The 17,254-nt window shown below is 41.0% G+C and overlaps 1 protein-coding gene across 4 annotated transcripts in view; it reads left to right on the forward strand.

Annotated features, from left to right (window-relative positions):
* rftn1b (raftlin, lipid raft linker 1b) overlaps positions 1–17,254 on the forward strand; it is a 140,297-nt gene that overhangs the window by 12,870 nt on the left and 110,173 nt on the right. For 3 of the 4 annotated variants that reach the window (XM_017309614.2, XM_017309613.2, XM_008431182.3), the window contains one exon: positions 8,680–8,861. In XM_017309614.2, coding sequence (XP_017165103.1) covers positions 8,714–8,861 — 148 coding nt within the window. In that variant the 5' untranslated portion in view covers positions 8,680–8,713. The remainder of the gene's footprint in view (positions 1–8,679; positions 8,862–17,254) is intronic. The other variant, XM_017309612.2, reaches the window with a different exon arrangement.

The following is a 17,254-nucleotide window of genomic DNA, read 5'->3' on the forward strand; positions in this document are numbered from 1 at the left end:
ACTGAGCACCAATCAAGTCCTTTTTTATTGTTTTTAGCTGAGGAAATAAGCTTCTGACCCCCTGTGGTTCAGGATTGGCTTATGAGGACAATGAAAGTTGTGTCCCATATCTCGGATACATCGGTGTGTGTGGGGTGGCTCTTGAATCTCTGACTCCAGCCACAGTACGCATCTTATGATCTTGAGAATGCTTTGTTTCTCAATCTTCTCAAAGTTGTGCTGATCTCTGGTATGATTACTGCACTCTGTGAAAAGTCAGAATCCTTACGTTTGGTCCAGTGGATCTTAACCTGGGTTCGACCGAACCCCAGGGATTCGATGAGTCGATCTCAGGGGTTTGGCGGAGCTTCTGCCGCGGAGGTAAAGACACACTTGTGTAAAGTCGTGATGACGGGCCCCGCTTTGCCATCACTTGCTGCAGAGGATCACGTTACATTGCTTAGCCAATCAGTGCTGCGGAGGAGCACTGATTGAAGGAGCTCCACTCTCAGCATGGATTTGAACTTGTGTCTTTAATTACTTCAGCAAAGCTCACAGTTTTTACCAAATTCTGTAGCTTTCTGCTCCTTAGTCGCATCTTTTCGGGGTTGCTACTGCCTCTGGTGGCGTGGGGGTGGTAACACAACTAATATAATTACATTACTAAATCAGGATACCACACAGTCTTTATTATTTATTATTAATTTTTCATTCCCTTAAGAATATAGAGCTAATTAAATGATCTAAACAAGACCTTAAAGTGGTTCCAGTTTCTCTCGATGGACAACCTGTTGAAACTGTGGCACATTTTAAATACCTTGGGTCGTTCCTGGACAGTCAGTTCAACTGTGCTGAAAACACTGACTATATTTTGAAGAACTGTTCTCAGAGACTCTACCTTTTAAGAAGACTTAGTGATCTTGAATTTTGGGAAAAAAAATCTGATTTTATTTATCACCAGTTTCAATGCGCATATGAAACTGGTTGGTTCGGTATCTCAAAAAAGGTTAAGAACCACTGGTTTGGTCCTTTGTGGCTCTACACATTTTTTCCAAAGATAAAAACTAGATGTCAGGGTGTGTTTGAGAGGTATTGTCCAGTAAAAAGAAGTTTTGGTTTGATAGCTGGCTTTAATTTGCTTTGCTTTATGTCTTCTGACAGGTAATTCTTAATAGTTGACTCCTATCAACCGTTTTATCTGAAAGTGCATCAGTGGAGCCCTTCAAAGAAATAAATCAATTAATTCTGTTTAATACTTTTGCAAATTCCCAGAGGCTGTGACCCATTTGATCAGTGTGAAAGCAGAAAGCTGGACAGGCCTAAGACTGATAAACTGCGGTTGACTGACATGTAGAAACGCAGCGTTGATGTTGTCTATCCCACTTAGCACAACTCAAAGTGCTTTGGGATGTTTTGGTTGAAGGGACCAATGGAAAGTGAACCCCGCCCCTACAAAGCAACTCGATCTCTGGCTGATGAGCTCGGATAAAGCCTCTTATCGAATAAAACCTGAAAATACCATTACTGGGAGACAAAAGGTAGAACACACGGATCGTTTCTAATTCAGCAAAAGTCAAATCAATGGCTCTCTTTTCCTGCTTCTCTTTCATATGTATTTGATGTCCGTCGTCCATGTAAAGTATCCCTGATACTCACCAGACTTCAGAAACACTGAGTGAAAGCAGGGACAAAGGGTTCTGAAAACTTTTATATTCCACTAATGTTGTAAGAACAAAATTTCACAATTGCGGTCTTTCCATTAAATAAGAAACGCAATTAAGATCCCGCTTGAATATGTTTGTCCACACGATAAGTCTTTAAAAATACGTGCCATCATCTCCCTGTCGTCGTCTTCTTCTTTTCCACCAGCAGGAATATCTTGTTGTTGATCACGATGCAAAACAAATGTTGCCGCTGCAGTTTTGCAAAACACACTAATTTCATTGGAGCCCAAAAAAACCCCCACTTCATCCTAGAGCAAAAACCTTTCCTAAAAAAAGCTGTTTTTTCAAAAATGGTGTGTTTCCACTGAGAAAATGTATTTTTTGGAATTCCGATTTGCGTAAGTTTACAGAAGTAAATTCCTACAACTCAAACACTTTGCAGTTCCTCTGTGAGCTAAACTGTAAAGCTACATCCGTTCACCTTCACCTCACCAGTCTCAAAGCATTCCTTTCCACGTTTCCCTCATTCACTTTGTCTTCCTTTCACACCGCTTCCTTGACCTCTCTTACTCCCCATCCTATTGTTCTGGCTGCGTCATCTCCTGCGTCTCTCAGCCTGCATGACAGTGCCGACTGTGCTGCACCCAGCCATTCTTGTTTTGCCGTCTCTCCCCAGGGCCGAGGCAGAAACGACTAAAGTTATTTACAAGTTGCTGCAGGCGACAGAGGAGATCCAACAGTTGGAAATTGAGATTCTTTTGGTTTTCTGTGATGCCAGAGATCCTTTCTGGTAAACTGCAGGGCAACATCCTGAATAATGGGGGGAGGAGGGAGGAAATTGCTTTTAATGCTGCTTTCCAGTTACCTGGGAAGTCGTAACTCTTTGACATCAAACCCAAGATAAAAATATTCTAGTTAAGAAGTCGGAACTTCAACTTGGCGACACCCAGAGACATTGTTTGCAGAACCTCTATAAAACATTTTAAGCTCTACTTTCCATAAGCAAACGTCACTTTTGATTTGTTCAGTTTATAGTTGCAGGCGCTACATGTAGCATAGATTTTTAAATGCACTCTTACGTGTGTCTCTTTTAAAATAAGCACGTTTCCACCACATCTCACTACTGTCTATGCAAGGAGCGACCGTGTTGAAATGCAAAGTCGGCTACAAGTCATAAACTGGAGATAGATGGAGTTACTTCCAGCTTCCTAGTGGGAAATCCGACTTCGGAGGGCATTCCAGTTGAATTTTGCGACTGGGAATTTGGAAACTTCCAGTTCTGAGTACAATCGGATTTTAACTGTGCCAACTCTCGCAAATTATACTTTCCTCTAAACATTAAACTGGTCTTGTCTCCTGAGTCGCAAAACAAGATTTGCAAGTCGATCTCAAACAATAGCATCTTTGCTAGTTAAGACACTGTAAAAGAAATCCTAATTCTAAAAAACTTTTTCCTAAAGCTTTTAAAATATATGGTTAGAGCAGTTCTGCTCTCTGTAGAGTTGGAAGCCTGACCAGCAGACATTAGATGGTTACCTGCGTTTGGATCGAGCTTGGCGCAGGCTGATTTATTTTGCTGGCAGGCATGCTAACTCTCGCTGCCTGTTCTTGACATGTTCCTAAAATAGTTATCTGAAAGAGTGATTGGTGGAACTCATTTGCTATAAATACAGGGATTTTTCCATATTAGAAATATCTCCAAACAGCCAACTTTCTTTCAACTAAAAAAGTTTAAAGAAATTCCCTTCCTTTCGCCAGTTGGCTGACAGCATGCAGCTTCAGGTTGGTGGTGATTGGTAGCAGGATTCCTCTCGTATCCAAGACATGATTATATGTTTCTCCTAAACAAGACACATTTAAAACCACCCGACTATCTGTTTTTTAAATGGAAATGATTTTTAGGAATTTTTTTTTCCACTTCATTCCTCTTTCTGTGGTCACAAAGCAACAGGTGGGGGAGTGGAAACAAATTCTGGTCATTCTGCGACTATCTCCAATTTGTAATTTAAAGGATGTGAATGATACGACAGGGATTGTTTTGGAAAGCTGGAAATGAGTAAATGCTTATTGCAAAGCAAACATATTTCTCACTCAGAGTATGTCATTTGCTTTTTCTGCACTTTACAAACTTGGAAGGTTGAATAGTAGATTTTAGCTAGTCACAGTCTGCTACACGGTTCGGGAGAAAGTGTGCTTTAGGTATTTAATTTACCAAGTAACATTTTTCTTTAACTTTTCCTCGATTAGAAGCATTGCCAAACAGCTTTTCTCCCCTCTTCTGGCAAATCGGCTATCAGCTCAAGCAGCAGGTGGGAGAGGGGAGGCAGCGTTTGAATATGGTGGTCACTCCACTGCTTTCTCTGACTGATATAGTTGGCAGCACTTCCCTGATATAAAAGCCGTCACCACAAAGGTTTCAAATGAGCGGAAAGATTTCAAATTTATCTTCCTTTCTGACCTAAAAGTTTAAGATAAAACCTTCAGCCTTTGCTGTGAGCACCAGAAAACTCTGGTCACTGTGAGACTTTCACTGGTAACTCCAGAAACGGTTCACAACCAGGACTTTTTAAAACCCTGATATACTGTTGATTCTGGAAAAGGCCCCATGACCACAGAGTTGTATGTTCTGCTCTTTGTGACATGTTGGTCAGTTTGAGGTTTGCTAGTTAAGAGTTACAGAAATGTTAGGGTACCAACAGAAAGAATAACTCTGTTTCTAAACAAAGTTAAGCATTCTGATAGCCAAACAGTGGCTCGCTGTTTTTCCTGTGAACACAAAATTGCAAACAGCCTAGATTTTTGTTCTTTAAACAAGTGGATTAATTTGGTGGTATTGCCTTTCTTTGGTATTCCCTAAAGTTACAGGAAGGGGAGAGGTGGCATGATTATCCATGTTTAATATAATCAGAGAACCCCCTCCTGCTGTGTTTGGGAACTCATTAGAAACACATTAGAAAAACTGCAAGAACAATTATATGCAGGATATTAGAGATTCTGAGGCCCTGGCTTTAAAAAAAGCTGAAAAGGATGTATCCCATGTTTGAAACTGGCTGCGCTTCCATTGACTGTATAATTGTAAAATTACAAAAGTTAATTTGCTTAATAGAAACACACTAATTTTGAAAAAAAAAAACTCATGTTTTTTTGATAAAAGGCTTTTGCTCCAGATCAAGCCAAAATGAAGTGGATTTTTGCTTGTACCAAACTTAGTGTATTTCCAAAACTGCAATGGAAAAATTTTTTTTTGCATCACATACATAGTGATCAACAACCGGATGTTACTACTGGCAGAAAAGGTGAAAAAGACAACAGGAAGTGGCAGGAGGATAATCCAGCTTTTTTTTTATGACTTATCATGTGAACAAACTTGTTTACGGGGGATTTTAATTGCATTTCCTCCTGTTTACTGTGGAAACACCACAATTGTGAAATTGTGTGTTTTCTTTTTTTTTTTTTTTCAAAATTGGCAGAATATTGAAAGTTTTGCTCATGTTTGTAATGGAAGCACAGCCACTGTTTAGCACCGCTGCAGCTTTGCTCACATACACTAAGGGTCGGGGGTGGATACATGTCTGCCGCTTTTAATTACAAACCAAACAGTGTTCAATCCATTTCTGGAGCTCACAGAGATAAGAGTGTGATTCATAAAGCTCAACAAAGACATTCATGTTCAAGCCACAGGAAGCAGTGCTTTTCATGACAACTGTAATGAATCTTTTGCTTCATCTCTCACTCCTTTTGCTGCTCCCGGCACTCTTGTCATATGCTGATCACCTCTTTTCCTATTCACTGCACTCTAATTGCTTGCTCTTTCTCTCTCTGGACTCTGCTTGCCATGCATTACCTGCTGCCCGCTCCCCTCCTCTGCCTCCACCCATCTTTTTAGATGAACAGTCTCCATCCCGGCCACCCAGCACTTCCTCTCTCTCCCTTGATTGATTCTCACCTTTTCCATTCTCGCTGTTCACCTCATTAACAGAGCCCCCGTCTGCTCGTTTCCTTTTTCGCCACCCACTCCTTCCTACATCACCCCCACCCCCTCTTTACTTCCCGTCCTGTCGGCTCTAAAGCGACAGCCGGCCTGGATCCTGCTGAGGCCCAGCAACATTCCATAATTAGATGGGAACATAATAAAGAAGCAGAGAGGGTGTCTCATCAGCTGAGGTGGAAGCACAGGGCACTACAGCCATTCGTCCGTCCATTCTGTCTGGAGTTTAATCAGACGCACACAATAGGACGCTGAGGCAAAAGCATGCGTGATTCAGTACCCCTCCCCTTCTCAATTTACCCAAGCCGTCAACAGTAATTCAACAAGTGTATGTGCTGGAACAAATCAGTTTAACGTAGTCATACCTCTAGTAATAATAGTTTCTCTTACCGTTGATGTTTCTTCGAAGGTGGAACTTTTTAATTATCCTTGTGTCTGCCGAAGTTTTCACAGGGGTTGTTGTGTTGAAGCGAACTGAAAAAGCAGCAGTTGAAAGATCTCAGTTTGCTCCTAAATGTCAAACAATCTCATTTTATTTACATAGCACTTTTCAGCAACAAAGCGTTTCAAAGTGCTTTGCATCATAGACAACTGAAACATTTTGTCAAGTGCCGTCGTCACATATCAGATTGTTGATAATTTTTTTGTTGATTGCATTTAAAGAGCAACTCTAAACAGGTGGGATTTTAGTCTAGATTTAAAGGCACTCAGTGTTTCAGTTGAAAAACACTGCAGTGAGTCCAGTGGAAATGACACGTTTATTATTTCAGTCCAATTGCCCTTTTTCACTTCTTTACCAATGCAGCTTCTCCTGATGCTGCTATTCTTCAAATATTCTTTAAAGGATGGCTTGGAGAAGAGCCCCTGCTCCTCTGGAATGAGACGTTCGCCTCGGTGGCTCAGTCATCTGATAAAAATGACTCCAGGTCGCCTCCCTTTGCAAGTGATTGAGAGATCCAGAACTACAAACACAAGGATTTTAAACTCCGGTTCTTGAGGTCCAGAGTCCTGTGCCAAATCCATTGGCTCAATCATTTCCATCGTCAGGCTGTATTGTCAGGGTTGTTATTCTGACTGTTTTCTCCAGTGCTTAAGTGAAAGTGTTAGTACATTTGAAAATATAACTAAATATCACTGTTTGCATTTCTTTGTGGTGTCTTTAAGAGGCGTGTTACAAGTAGGAATGGTTTTTAAAGCAGTATTTGAGTTTGTGGGTCTATAAATGCTGTGATACTTGGACACAGCAATCAGTTGCCTAAAAAAGTGGTGATAAATTATTCTTATCAGCTTTTAGTCCGTATTGCCCACCCCTAACATGGAGCTGTGTTTTAGTCTTCTTGTGCTGTGTTCTTATTTCCTTTCCAATAGATTTATTTCCCAGAAATCACTGCCAGCAGTAGAACTGAACTGATTCTGTGATATAGTGTAAATGTGTTTTCGTTGACCTTCAGATGTTCAGGTTGTTGAGTAGCCTTTCTCTTAACCTAACTCCATCATTTTATTGAATTATCTTCTTGAAAAGGGCAACAATAATAATGTTGTGGCTGTATCATATCTGCCTGTTGCCGTAGTCAATGAGGTATACGGTGCTGTGAAAAAGTAACCAGTGACGTCAAGCATCTGCTTTAGTAGCAGAGGGTTTTTTGCATGTTTCTTTTACAAATTGTTTTTATTCAACCACACACGAGGATTTATGAACAAATGTGAAATGTTTAAGGTACGTAGAAAAGACTTTTCCACTTCGAAATTGTCAATTTTTTCCTTGATAGTCATTCAGAGGTTGATTTGCTGGTGTACTTTTGATCACTGCTCCTCTAGCAAAACCCAAGTTCAAGGCATCGATGGCTGGATGCCTTAAACTTGGTAGAGAGCATAATTTATTGTTCCGTCATTTACTTCAAGCAGCACTAACATCGTGATGAAACATGGAGGCAAAATATCTGCTAAGCCGTTGGCAAGCTTTTTTTTTTTTATTGGGTTATAGGAAAGTGTGTCAAAGTTGATCGGAAGGCAGACTGAACTAAATGGATGGCAATTTGAGATGAAAACTTGTTAGAAAATGCAAAAGACTGACAGAGGTTCAATGATCCTAAACATACTGAGCTACAGTGGAATCAAAGTTTATTCCTGTAACTCAAAGCACAAACTTAAATCCAATTTATAATCTGTGGAATTTCAAATTCACTTGCAAAGAGCAATGGAGAAAACCCCTTAGCATTTACATGTGCAAATTATTGATTTGTAATGGCTGAATACAAATTCAGGTCACACTTTAACAAATACCTTTCCAAACACACTGTCCTTTCTTATTAATACCATAATTATGCACTATGCAATGTTTATCTGCCACATGAAATCCCAAAGAAATGCACTGAAATTTGAAACTGCAATGTGAGAAAATGGGGAAGTGTTCAGAGTGGAAATACTTTTGCAAGGTAAGTATGGTTTAGAGCAGGGGTGGGCAATCCTGGTCCTGGAGGGCCGGTGTCCTGCAGCTCTTAGATATCTCCCTGGTCCAACACACTTGAATTCAACAGCTGAATCACCTCCCAACTGCAGTCAGGTTATCCAGAGTCCTGCTAACAACCTCATTATTTGACTCAGGTGTGTTGAAGTAGAGACACATCTAAAAGTTGCAGGAGACCGGGCCTCCAGGCCTGGAGTTGCCCACCCCTTGTTTAGAAGCAGCATCAGTGAAAAAAGAGAGAAGGTGAAGATTAAATGTTTAGATTTTTGTTAGAAGTCATCAAAATTGACAGGATTAGAAATGTTCATATTACAGGGACGTCTCTGATTCGCTTGGAGATAATGTTGATCTCCAAGATATGCAGAGGATGAACAATGAACAATAGATATGTTGTACAAAACATGTTATGGAGGAAAAGAAGAGACATAAAGAAGGTGGATGTGTTGAGAGTTGTTGTGACAGAGGAAGATTTTAGGGGTGGGGTGAGATGGAGCTGTGAAGACTCCCAAATGGGGGGAACCAAACAAATGTTTGATGGAGATCTTTGTTGAGCAACTTCTGTTTTTTGTTCTTGTGTTCAGCAGGATCTGCGTAGGACTGACAAACTGTGGAGCCATGGGCTGCGGACTGCGAAAGATGAAACCGGCGTCAGACGAGAACAGTCCAGGAAAGATTTACTCCACTCTCAAGAGACCACAAGTGGAGACCAAGGTGGGCGTGGCCTACACATACCGGTACCTGGACTTCCTGATTGGCAAAGACGGTAAGCTCTACTATTTACTTTTATCGGCTCCCTGCAGATAATTTCCACATATCTTCCTCTAATGTCCACAGAGAGAAAATAAACTCTCCAGAGCTTCCACTGTTATCGATCTGTTATCCTTACAGCCTCATAAAGCAGATGCATTACTGTCATTTTACTCTGGCAGGTGGTAAAAGATGTGAGTAGCTGCTCTTTTGAGGGTTCTGCTGATTCACGTTGCTTCACAATAAGGCAACAGAGTGAGAACGGTAGCTCTGCTGGGCAATATCTTCACTTTATGCAGTGTTTGGACTTATTCAACTAATGCTACATCTAGTATGATTAATTTGACCTCTGAAAATGCCACTATGCCACATCCCCAGGAGAAAAAACATTAAGGACAGAAGGGATCTGTGTCTCATGGAGTAAGAGCACGCTGGCTATAATTTTCATCACAATTTTCTCATAATGACAGAGTGTTAATTAGTGCTTGCTGCCTCTATGGCAGCATCTATTATAATTTCACTCCTGACAGTTAGTCAGTCATGATTTGTGCTAATGATATAGAACTTTCCAGACCAATTTGTGTCAAACATCCAGCTGGCGGCCGTATATAATGCGTACCAGAGTCTGTCCTGCCATGGTAGGGGATGCAAACGAACTAAATGGTCATCACATAATTGAAAAGTGTGTTGTTCAAGATCAGAAGTTTTATCTTGAGGAAATTGTGGTTAGTGGTCAGTTTTATAAAGCAGCTAAAGATATTCTGAAGGCTTGGACACTTTCCTTCACGAAAGTATCCAACTAGTTACGAAGAAAAGGAGCCGGTCGAGTCTTCTTTGCTTCTTCCTCTCTCCAAGCAGAGGTGTTTGTAAGATGGAAGGTGGCCATTTTTTCCTGACATGGAGAATTGGTATTGTCTGGGAAGAAGCACTCATGGGTGCTTGTGAAGAATTCGCTCAACATTATGAATTAAGCTTGATTAAATTATTTGAAAGGTTGAATTGTTTCAGGAGAAGAAAAACGACTGTTTTTGGTCAAAATTATTTAAGGTTTTGCTTGTGACGACAAACTAAAGAGGTAAAAAGAGAGAACAAACAAACATGGCTTCAAATACAAAATGTTTCTTAAAAAAGCTTAGCAAAGTTTGCATAGCAAATACGTAGAAAAGGCACAAATAGAAAGAATACAATATGGTTAAAATACATTAGATGCCTTCTATTAATATGTTTGCAAAATAACTTTACCTAGATGTTTCATTCAAACATAAATCTCCAAATGGAAACTCCAGGCAGGATAAGAATGCAGGGAATAGTTTGAAAACAACAAAATTGCAAGGTTACTACTTAATTTGTATTTAATGGATTCATATTTTTGCAGAATATTCAATTTAAATTAATATTTTATTGTTTTTTGGGGACATAATGTCCCACATGGACATTAATAGTCTTAGTATAAAATTATGCTGACAAACTGACTTCCAAGCAAATAGTAGACCTTTAACATATGTAGGCTAATGTAAGTGTTGACAGCTGTATTTGATCCTTTCATTTGAGTCCTAAAGGCTGATGTCTTGCATTTTTCAGACTTGTTTCACCTGGTTTTATTTCATTACTAGCTCACTAGCAGAACTCACTGATTCTCTGAGCGATTACTCCACTATGTTAACCAGTTGTGGTCGTGAACATGCAAGACTCAGAAGGTGTTTAACCATTTTGCCAGTCATCATGCAGAAATGCTGCTCCTGTTATATTTCAGCGAATTGTTTGCTGAAATGAAGTCAGCTCTTGGATCTTTTTACTTGCAAGTTGAAAATACACCCAGATCTCCTCAGTACTATTAATTACAAGACGTATTTCTGACATTCAAAAGCTGTAGCAACATTTGAACTTATAGAGTTTATACAGACAGTCTGACGACCGCGTACTTGGTGTTGGACAGTAAACTTCTTGACCGTAACCAGCGTTCACCTCGAAGCTGATAAGGTTGAGAGTTGGCACAACCAGTTGCAAGCATTGGCTTTACTGCCGTTATCTGAAGCATCCATTAGGATTGTGGGAAAAGAGGGAATTTGTCACAAGAAATGTAGGGGAGCCTTTAGTGTGCTTTTTGTCTTTATGTCAGCTGTGTGATTGACTGGCGACCTGTACAGGCTGTACCCCGCTTTAAACTCGCTGACTGCTCAGATAGAGCTCAGCCCCCAAGGTCCATGAATAGGATTAGGCAGGTATAGAAGATGGATGGATTGATAAACACGCCATTTTCCTGTCCCTCTCTGATTATCCTTTATTACAGAAGACAGAAAGCCTGCTGGAGTAAGGTCTGGGTTAATATAGGTTTAGGCATGGTATTAGAGTGAGATTAGGGTTAAACATATAATGGAGGTCACAAAGGCTGAGGTAAGTTAATGGGAAATAAATGCACCAGGTGGAGGAGGAGCCTGACTGGTATATATAGCCATCGCTCAGTTATTTCTGGCCCCAAGAGCTATGGCTAAAGTGGTGGTGGGTGGGGGCTGGGTGGAGGTTTGTTGTGGGGACAGGGGGGTGCCACAGGAAGCAGGGAGATGTAGTGTGTTGTGTGCTCATCCTGACAGTTGATTAGTCTCCATTACTTTGCGAGGTGGACGAGGTGGATGGATGAAGGAGCCGAGGAACGTCCGGGGGGCCAGACATCCTCTGGGACCTGACATGAGGGCGGGGCACAGACTGGGTGCCTCATTATAACAGAATGTGTGTGTGTGTGTGTGTAGGTGTGTGTGTGGGGGTGTGTGTGTGTAGGTGTGTGTGTGTGTGTGTGTGATTCATGACCAGTTTTTTATTATTAGCCTCAATAATGGTGGGGGTTCAGACCTTATAGTAATCAGTTTCCTTTTAGCCACTGCCAGTCTATATTTCCTTCTTTGTAACGTGTGTGTTTGCTGGCTTCCCAGTGGAGCACATTAAATTAAAGAAATATGTACGTACATGTGGCCCCAGAGTGTGAAATATTTCATGCATTCAGCAGATTTTCAGGTTGAAGGGTTAGTGTGTAACTCGTGGCTGTAATTACTCTGTACCATGTACCAAAGTGAAGGTACTGATTCATGTGTCTGACTTTTTTCTACAGGAAACCTGTAAAATATTTAAGCACATTCAAAGATTATGAATAAGAAAACAGGCAGTGGTGGCTACTGTAGAGCTGGAGGGCCATGAATACTGACTTTCACATAGTTAGCTAAAGACAGATCCCAAGTTGATTGTTTTTACATTTTGGGTAATTAAACTTACTTTTGTGTTAAATAATAAATTGCATTGCTTTAAGATACCATGTCGACTAATCAGTATGTTAATTCTGCATTGTAAAAGGAGAAACTGAAAAGTTTCTAGTACATTATAGTGCTTCTGATCATGCAAATGGTGCTGGCTTATTTTATTTTCTTATCTTTATTGTTATCTACAAAGTAAGGACTGCCTCTGTCTTTCTGCTGCTAGGATTCATTTGCATGTTGTACATAAACTCTGGAGAAAGTTTGTGGCTGCATCACAGTCTCCCAAGTGAACAATTACCTTTTCTTCTCTTAGCATTTAGAAAGTTATGGATATTGTTGTGACTGCGATGTCAAGTATCTGTCTGTTCCTTTCAAACGTGCAGCTTCTTGGCCAAAACCAAAAGTGTGTAAAGAGCCAAATAAAGCCGGTATGTTAATCAGCTGTGAGTTTTATCTCCCCAGAAAACTCAAATGCCTGACAGTCAGATTTACTCTGTGAGCAAGTTGAATTCAAACAGTGTTTATGATTATGATTGGAATGGTTTCTTTATAACTTCAACTAGTATATTTTGCAAATTCCCCAAAAGTCACTATTTTATCAGAAGTTGAAGGCTGATTTCCCCCGGCCCCCCTTCCTTTTCTGCTTAGGTGACTTGTTCTTGGTTTTTCCACAGCGTGCCACATATGCTCATAAAGAGCAAAATATCTCTCTAAATGTAGAGAAGCAGCAGAACTCTGCCTCAACATATTTCACAGGAAATGTTTTGTTTCCCGTTTTCCTCACAAACTGCAGAGTGCAGCCTCATGATGCTCGGTTCACTCCACTTCTGCACCATGAATAATGTTTGCTGTAATTGCTCGCCACAGAATTAGATCATAGCAGGGCTGCTGCTGCTGCTGCCACCGCCACAGTGTCCCCGCAGGTTAGTCACCAGTCGCCAAATGTATAAAAATAACACTTTTCAGCGCAGAAACACTGATGAGAGACGAGGTAAATTGGTGAAGAGCTGCGTGTAATAAACCCGTTCTGAATATCAGCGTGGGCCCACCAATGAGCTGATGTTCAGTTTCAAGGCCGTCCGGATTCAACCATTCAACTCTTAAAAAAAAAACACAGGCAAAAACCGAAACGGAGTTTGTTAGATATTGAGATCATGACCCCACGGGGAGTCTAGGAAGCGCTCGGCTGTTCCCGTGTTAGATGGTGTGGAAAGCGACCATTTCACTCTAAATGCGAGCGCTGTCGACTCTGGGATGTTATTTTCCACGATGTGATTTTCAGATGTTTAAAACGCCAGGAGGAATTGAAACATTGAAAACTTGCTCAATATGCAGGATGTCTGCAGCTCCGTACGCGCGGGGAATACTGCGAAAATAAAGATGTTGCGGCGGACATGGATGCCGGTTAGGACGCGCTCACACACGGACCCAGATCCAGGCACACACAGCGTTTGATATCATCTCAGGAACGAGACACCTCATTTATATGCAAAGCCCCCGGAGCCCAGAGTCCCCTTGTTAATATGAGCTGTAGCAGTGGTGGCAGGTGACTGAGAAGCCCCCCCATCCGTCCCAATCCTCCGTCTATTATTCCTCTTAAACGTAAGACTGAGCAGCAGGAAGGGTCAGCAGGACCGACAAGCGGCAGAGTTGCTTTTCCGAGGGGAGATTAGTTGCTGGATGGTGGGGAAGCCCGGATTTATCCTCCGGCTCCTCAGCTTGAGAGGTGGAATTGAATCACAGTTATTGAAGGGGAGAATGACATTGAAGACTGAATTCACGGTCATGTGGTTTTTACATTAGATTTCCATTATAGCTCCAGAGCCCAAGGTTTGGCTCTGCAGCAGGAATAAAAACACGATTTTAGGTTAGATGCAGCCAAACTGAGCAGAATATGAACCAAACGGTGATTTGGGTTGGATAAAACAATGGATTAGAATATTAGGGTTGTTTTTATTTATTTTACCGATTTGCAATGGCTATGATGCTTTGCAAACACCTGGGGTTTTGCTCTTACTTTTTTTTGTCTTGGGATGCAAGCAAAGGTTTGACATGTTTACTTGTTTTTTAACAAGTGAGTACATTCTTGCTCCATCCATTTTCTTTACACCCTTGTCCCTCAGTGGGGTCAGGAGAGGTGCTGTTGCCTCTCCAGCTAACGTTCCAGGCGAGAGGCATGGTCACCTGGACAGGTCGCCAGTCTGTCACAGGGCAACACAGAGACACACAGGACAAACAACCATGCACACACACACACACACACACACACACACACACACACACACTCACACACACACACTCACACCTAGGGACAATTTGGAGAGGCCAATTAACCTGACAGTCATGTTTTTGGACTGTGGGAGGAAGCCGGAGTACCTGGAGAAAACCCACGCATGCACAGGGAGAACATACAAACTCCATGCAGAAAGAACGGGGCCAGGAATTGAACCCAGAACCTTCTTGCTGCAAGGCAACAGCTCTACCAACAGCGCCACTGTGCAGCCTGAATTTTTGCTCATTTCTGTTAAATCTTTCAGTAGTCTTTACTTCATGTAATGCATTTGATGTTTACCACCATGTTTATGAAAAATAAAAGATGCATATTAATATTCTTTAGTATTAACCCACTCTGAATTTGATTATATGTTACTTGTCTGAGTTTTATGATAACTTTTTTAAATTAAAATTATTCCAGACTTTCTGTAAGCGTTTCAAACTTTTCTTACAACACTGGTTGAATTTTAAATTATTTTCTGCCCAACCATCTACCTGATGGCTACACAGTGTTCAGTGTTTTGTTAAAGGAACAACCCAGGACTGAATAACTTTAAGAGAAAATCTGACTTTGGTTCTAAAGTAACAGTGATTGTTGAATCATATTTCCCCCATTTTTTAAAAAAGTGGACACTGACCCATTTTTTGTCCAAATATTTCCTGCACTCAGATAAATTAACTTTCTTTATTCTAATTCATTTGAGCTTTTCCGACCCACATTAAAAATTTTATATTATAATTTCTGCCCTTAGCCTCCTTTATCTTTCAATCTGACTCATTCCCTGCATTGTTATATTGTAGGTCAGACAGTTTACAGCCAAGAACAGAAAACTTATTCCAAGGCAATAAGTGAAGAAGATTCAATGGCGTTTTTAACTGCAGGTGTTCAGTGTTCCTGCACAAGCCAGCTGTGCTACAGCACATAAACAAGAGCAAGAGTAAACTTTTTCTTTCTGTATAAACACATTGATCTTTCAGCTGCTTAAAATCAATTATTGAATGGTGATTTCTATAGAAAACTGGGGCGGCAAATGTCTCTTTATCAATATAATTGTATGAAATATCAATATTGCAAAGAACTGCTTGGACTCCAGGATAATTAATAATTTTCTGGGTTTGAATCTTGGTTTTGGGTCTTTCTGCATGGAGTTTCCAGGTTCTCCCTTTGCCTGCATGGTTTCTCTCTGGGTACTCCGGCTTTCTTCCACTATCCAAAAACATTACTGTTGGTTTATTGATCCCTCTAGATTGGACTTCTGCAAATGTATTCTTATTATTTTCAAAATCACTTAAAGCAGTTAAAATGAAATGAAAAATAAATGTTTGAGTATGTGTTAAATTAAGCTGAAGGATAAAGATTTGAAATAATCTACCACAGAAATTCTGTGTTTTGTTTAGACTTCTTGCAGACTTATAAATTGATTTAGACTCGGGGTGAAATCTGACAGGGAAATAAAACAAACATTAATTGTGAAGCTCTGTGCTTCACAGGCGGCAATGCGTAAATCTGTGTTAATATGGAATACCAAGGCAATGGTGCAAATTTAGGTTAGTATCATCTCTTCTTGGTTCGATCTACGCTCAGCTGGACTCTGAATGACTTGGATTTTATTTCAGATTTCTCCGGCAAAAAAAGGCGCCGACTGGTTGTTTACTGACACAGATGTAACAGCAGCGTTTGAGGCTTGTGACAGGGCCGGATCTCAGCAGGCTCAACAGCTGCAACTGCTGACAAAGTTCTGAGCAACAGGAAACACAGATTTTCTGCCCGGCTCCTTCCTCTTTCCCTTCTGCTCAGCAGTATGTTTAAGATAAGCTCATTTTGTCATGTTTTCAAATGTGCCGTGTTTGTGAACGAAATGTAATTTTGCTCACGCAGAGAGATATCTTTGCCATGATTTGATTCGGGCTGTTTGGTTCTGAAAGCAGCGCGGGTTTCGCAGCTGCGTGCCAGTTTTTTATTGGAAATAAGATAAAGGGTCAGAAGGATGGAGGAATACAAAGCGGGAGAGCAGGTGCAAAACAACAAATAAGATTCAGAGACACTTTTGGATGTGTTGAGCATTTGTTTTCTGAAATCCTCTGAGATGTCTGAGATTCCCGTCATAACTGGGATTTCTTAATAACGCTTATCGTCAGTCCCTCTGCATCAACGTAACAACACACCCTGGGGCGATGTGGGTTTTTAATTTTGAGATCTAAACTTTGCATTCTCGGTCAGGAATCTACGTCATTAGACGATTAACTGAGTGTCATGAGTAGAGAGGAAATGAAGGGAGGGAGATTTAAGCCACGATAGGAAGTGTTTGTGTTGTGTGTGTGTGTACAAATGTACTCGTGTGACATTGTCTGCAGACTCTTGTCTCGGTGCATGTCGGTTTGTCTTGTGTTTAGGTTTGTTTGTACTTCTGCTGCATTTCATCCAGACTTCCTGCTTGTTTCATCCTCCAACATGGCCTGTAGGTCTAACATGCTGTTTTTTCCCCGCCTGCCTGACAGAAAATACGCCTGAGCGCCCCCTCAAAGCTTTATTGGCTCTTATTGCCCTCTCACTCAGATCCAATATGCCAGTATTGATTGTGTCGAAATGCAATCAGGGTCTCCACAGCAGAAGAGCAAACAGTCTAAATTTAACAAAACACCTCCGCCGGTCTGCAGCCTGCCCCTGAAAGCACCTCCCATAGAGGAACAAATGTATTTATGTGTGCGTGATAGGGTAGAGGATCTTTCTCAGCTATTTTTAGATGCCAAGAAGCCTGAGAGGCGGCAAAAAGTGGATATACAGGAAGTGACCTCAGCTTTGAACTCCCTTCCTGCCAAGTGGACAAAAGAAAATATGTTTTAAGGTTCAGCCTCAGATCTCAGAGGGGTAACACTATTAAGCAAGGTC

Source organism: Poecilia reticulata, chromosome 16 (assembly GCF_904066995.2).
Source record: "Poecilia reticulata chromosome 16, P_reticulata-male-v2, whole genome shotgun sequence".
In the NCBI taxonomy this organism is placed as follows: domain Eukaryota; kingdom Metazoa; phylum Chordata; class Actinopteri; order Cyprinodontiformes; family Poeciliidae; genus Poecilia; species Poecilia reticulata.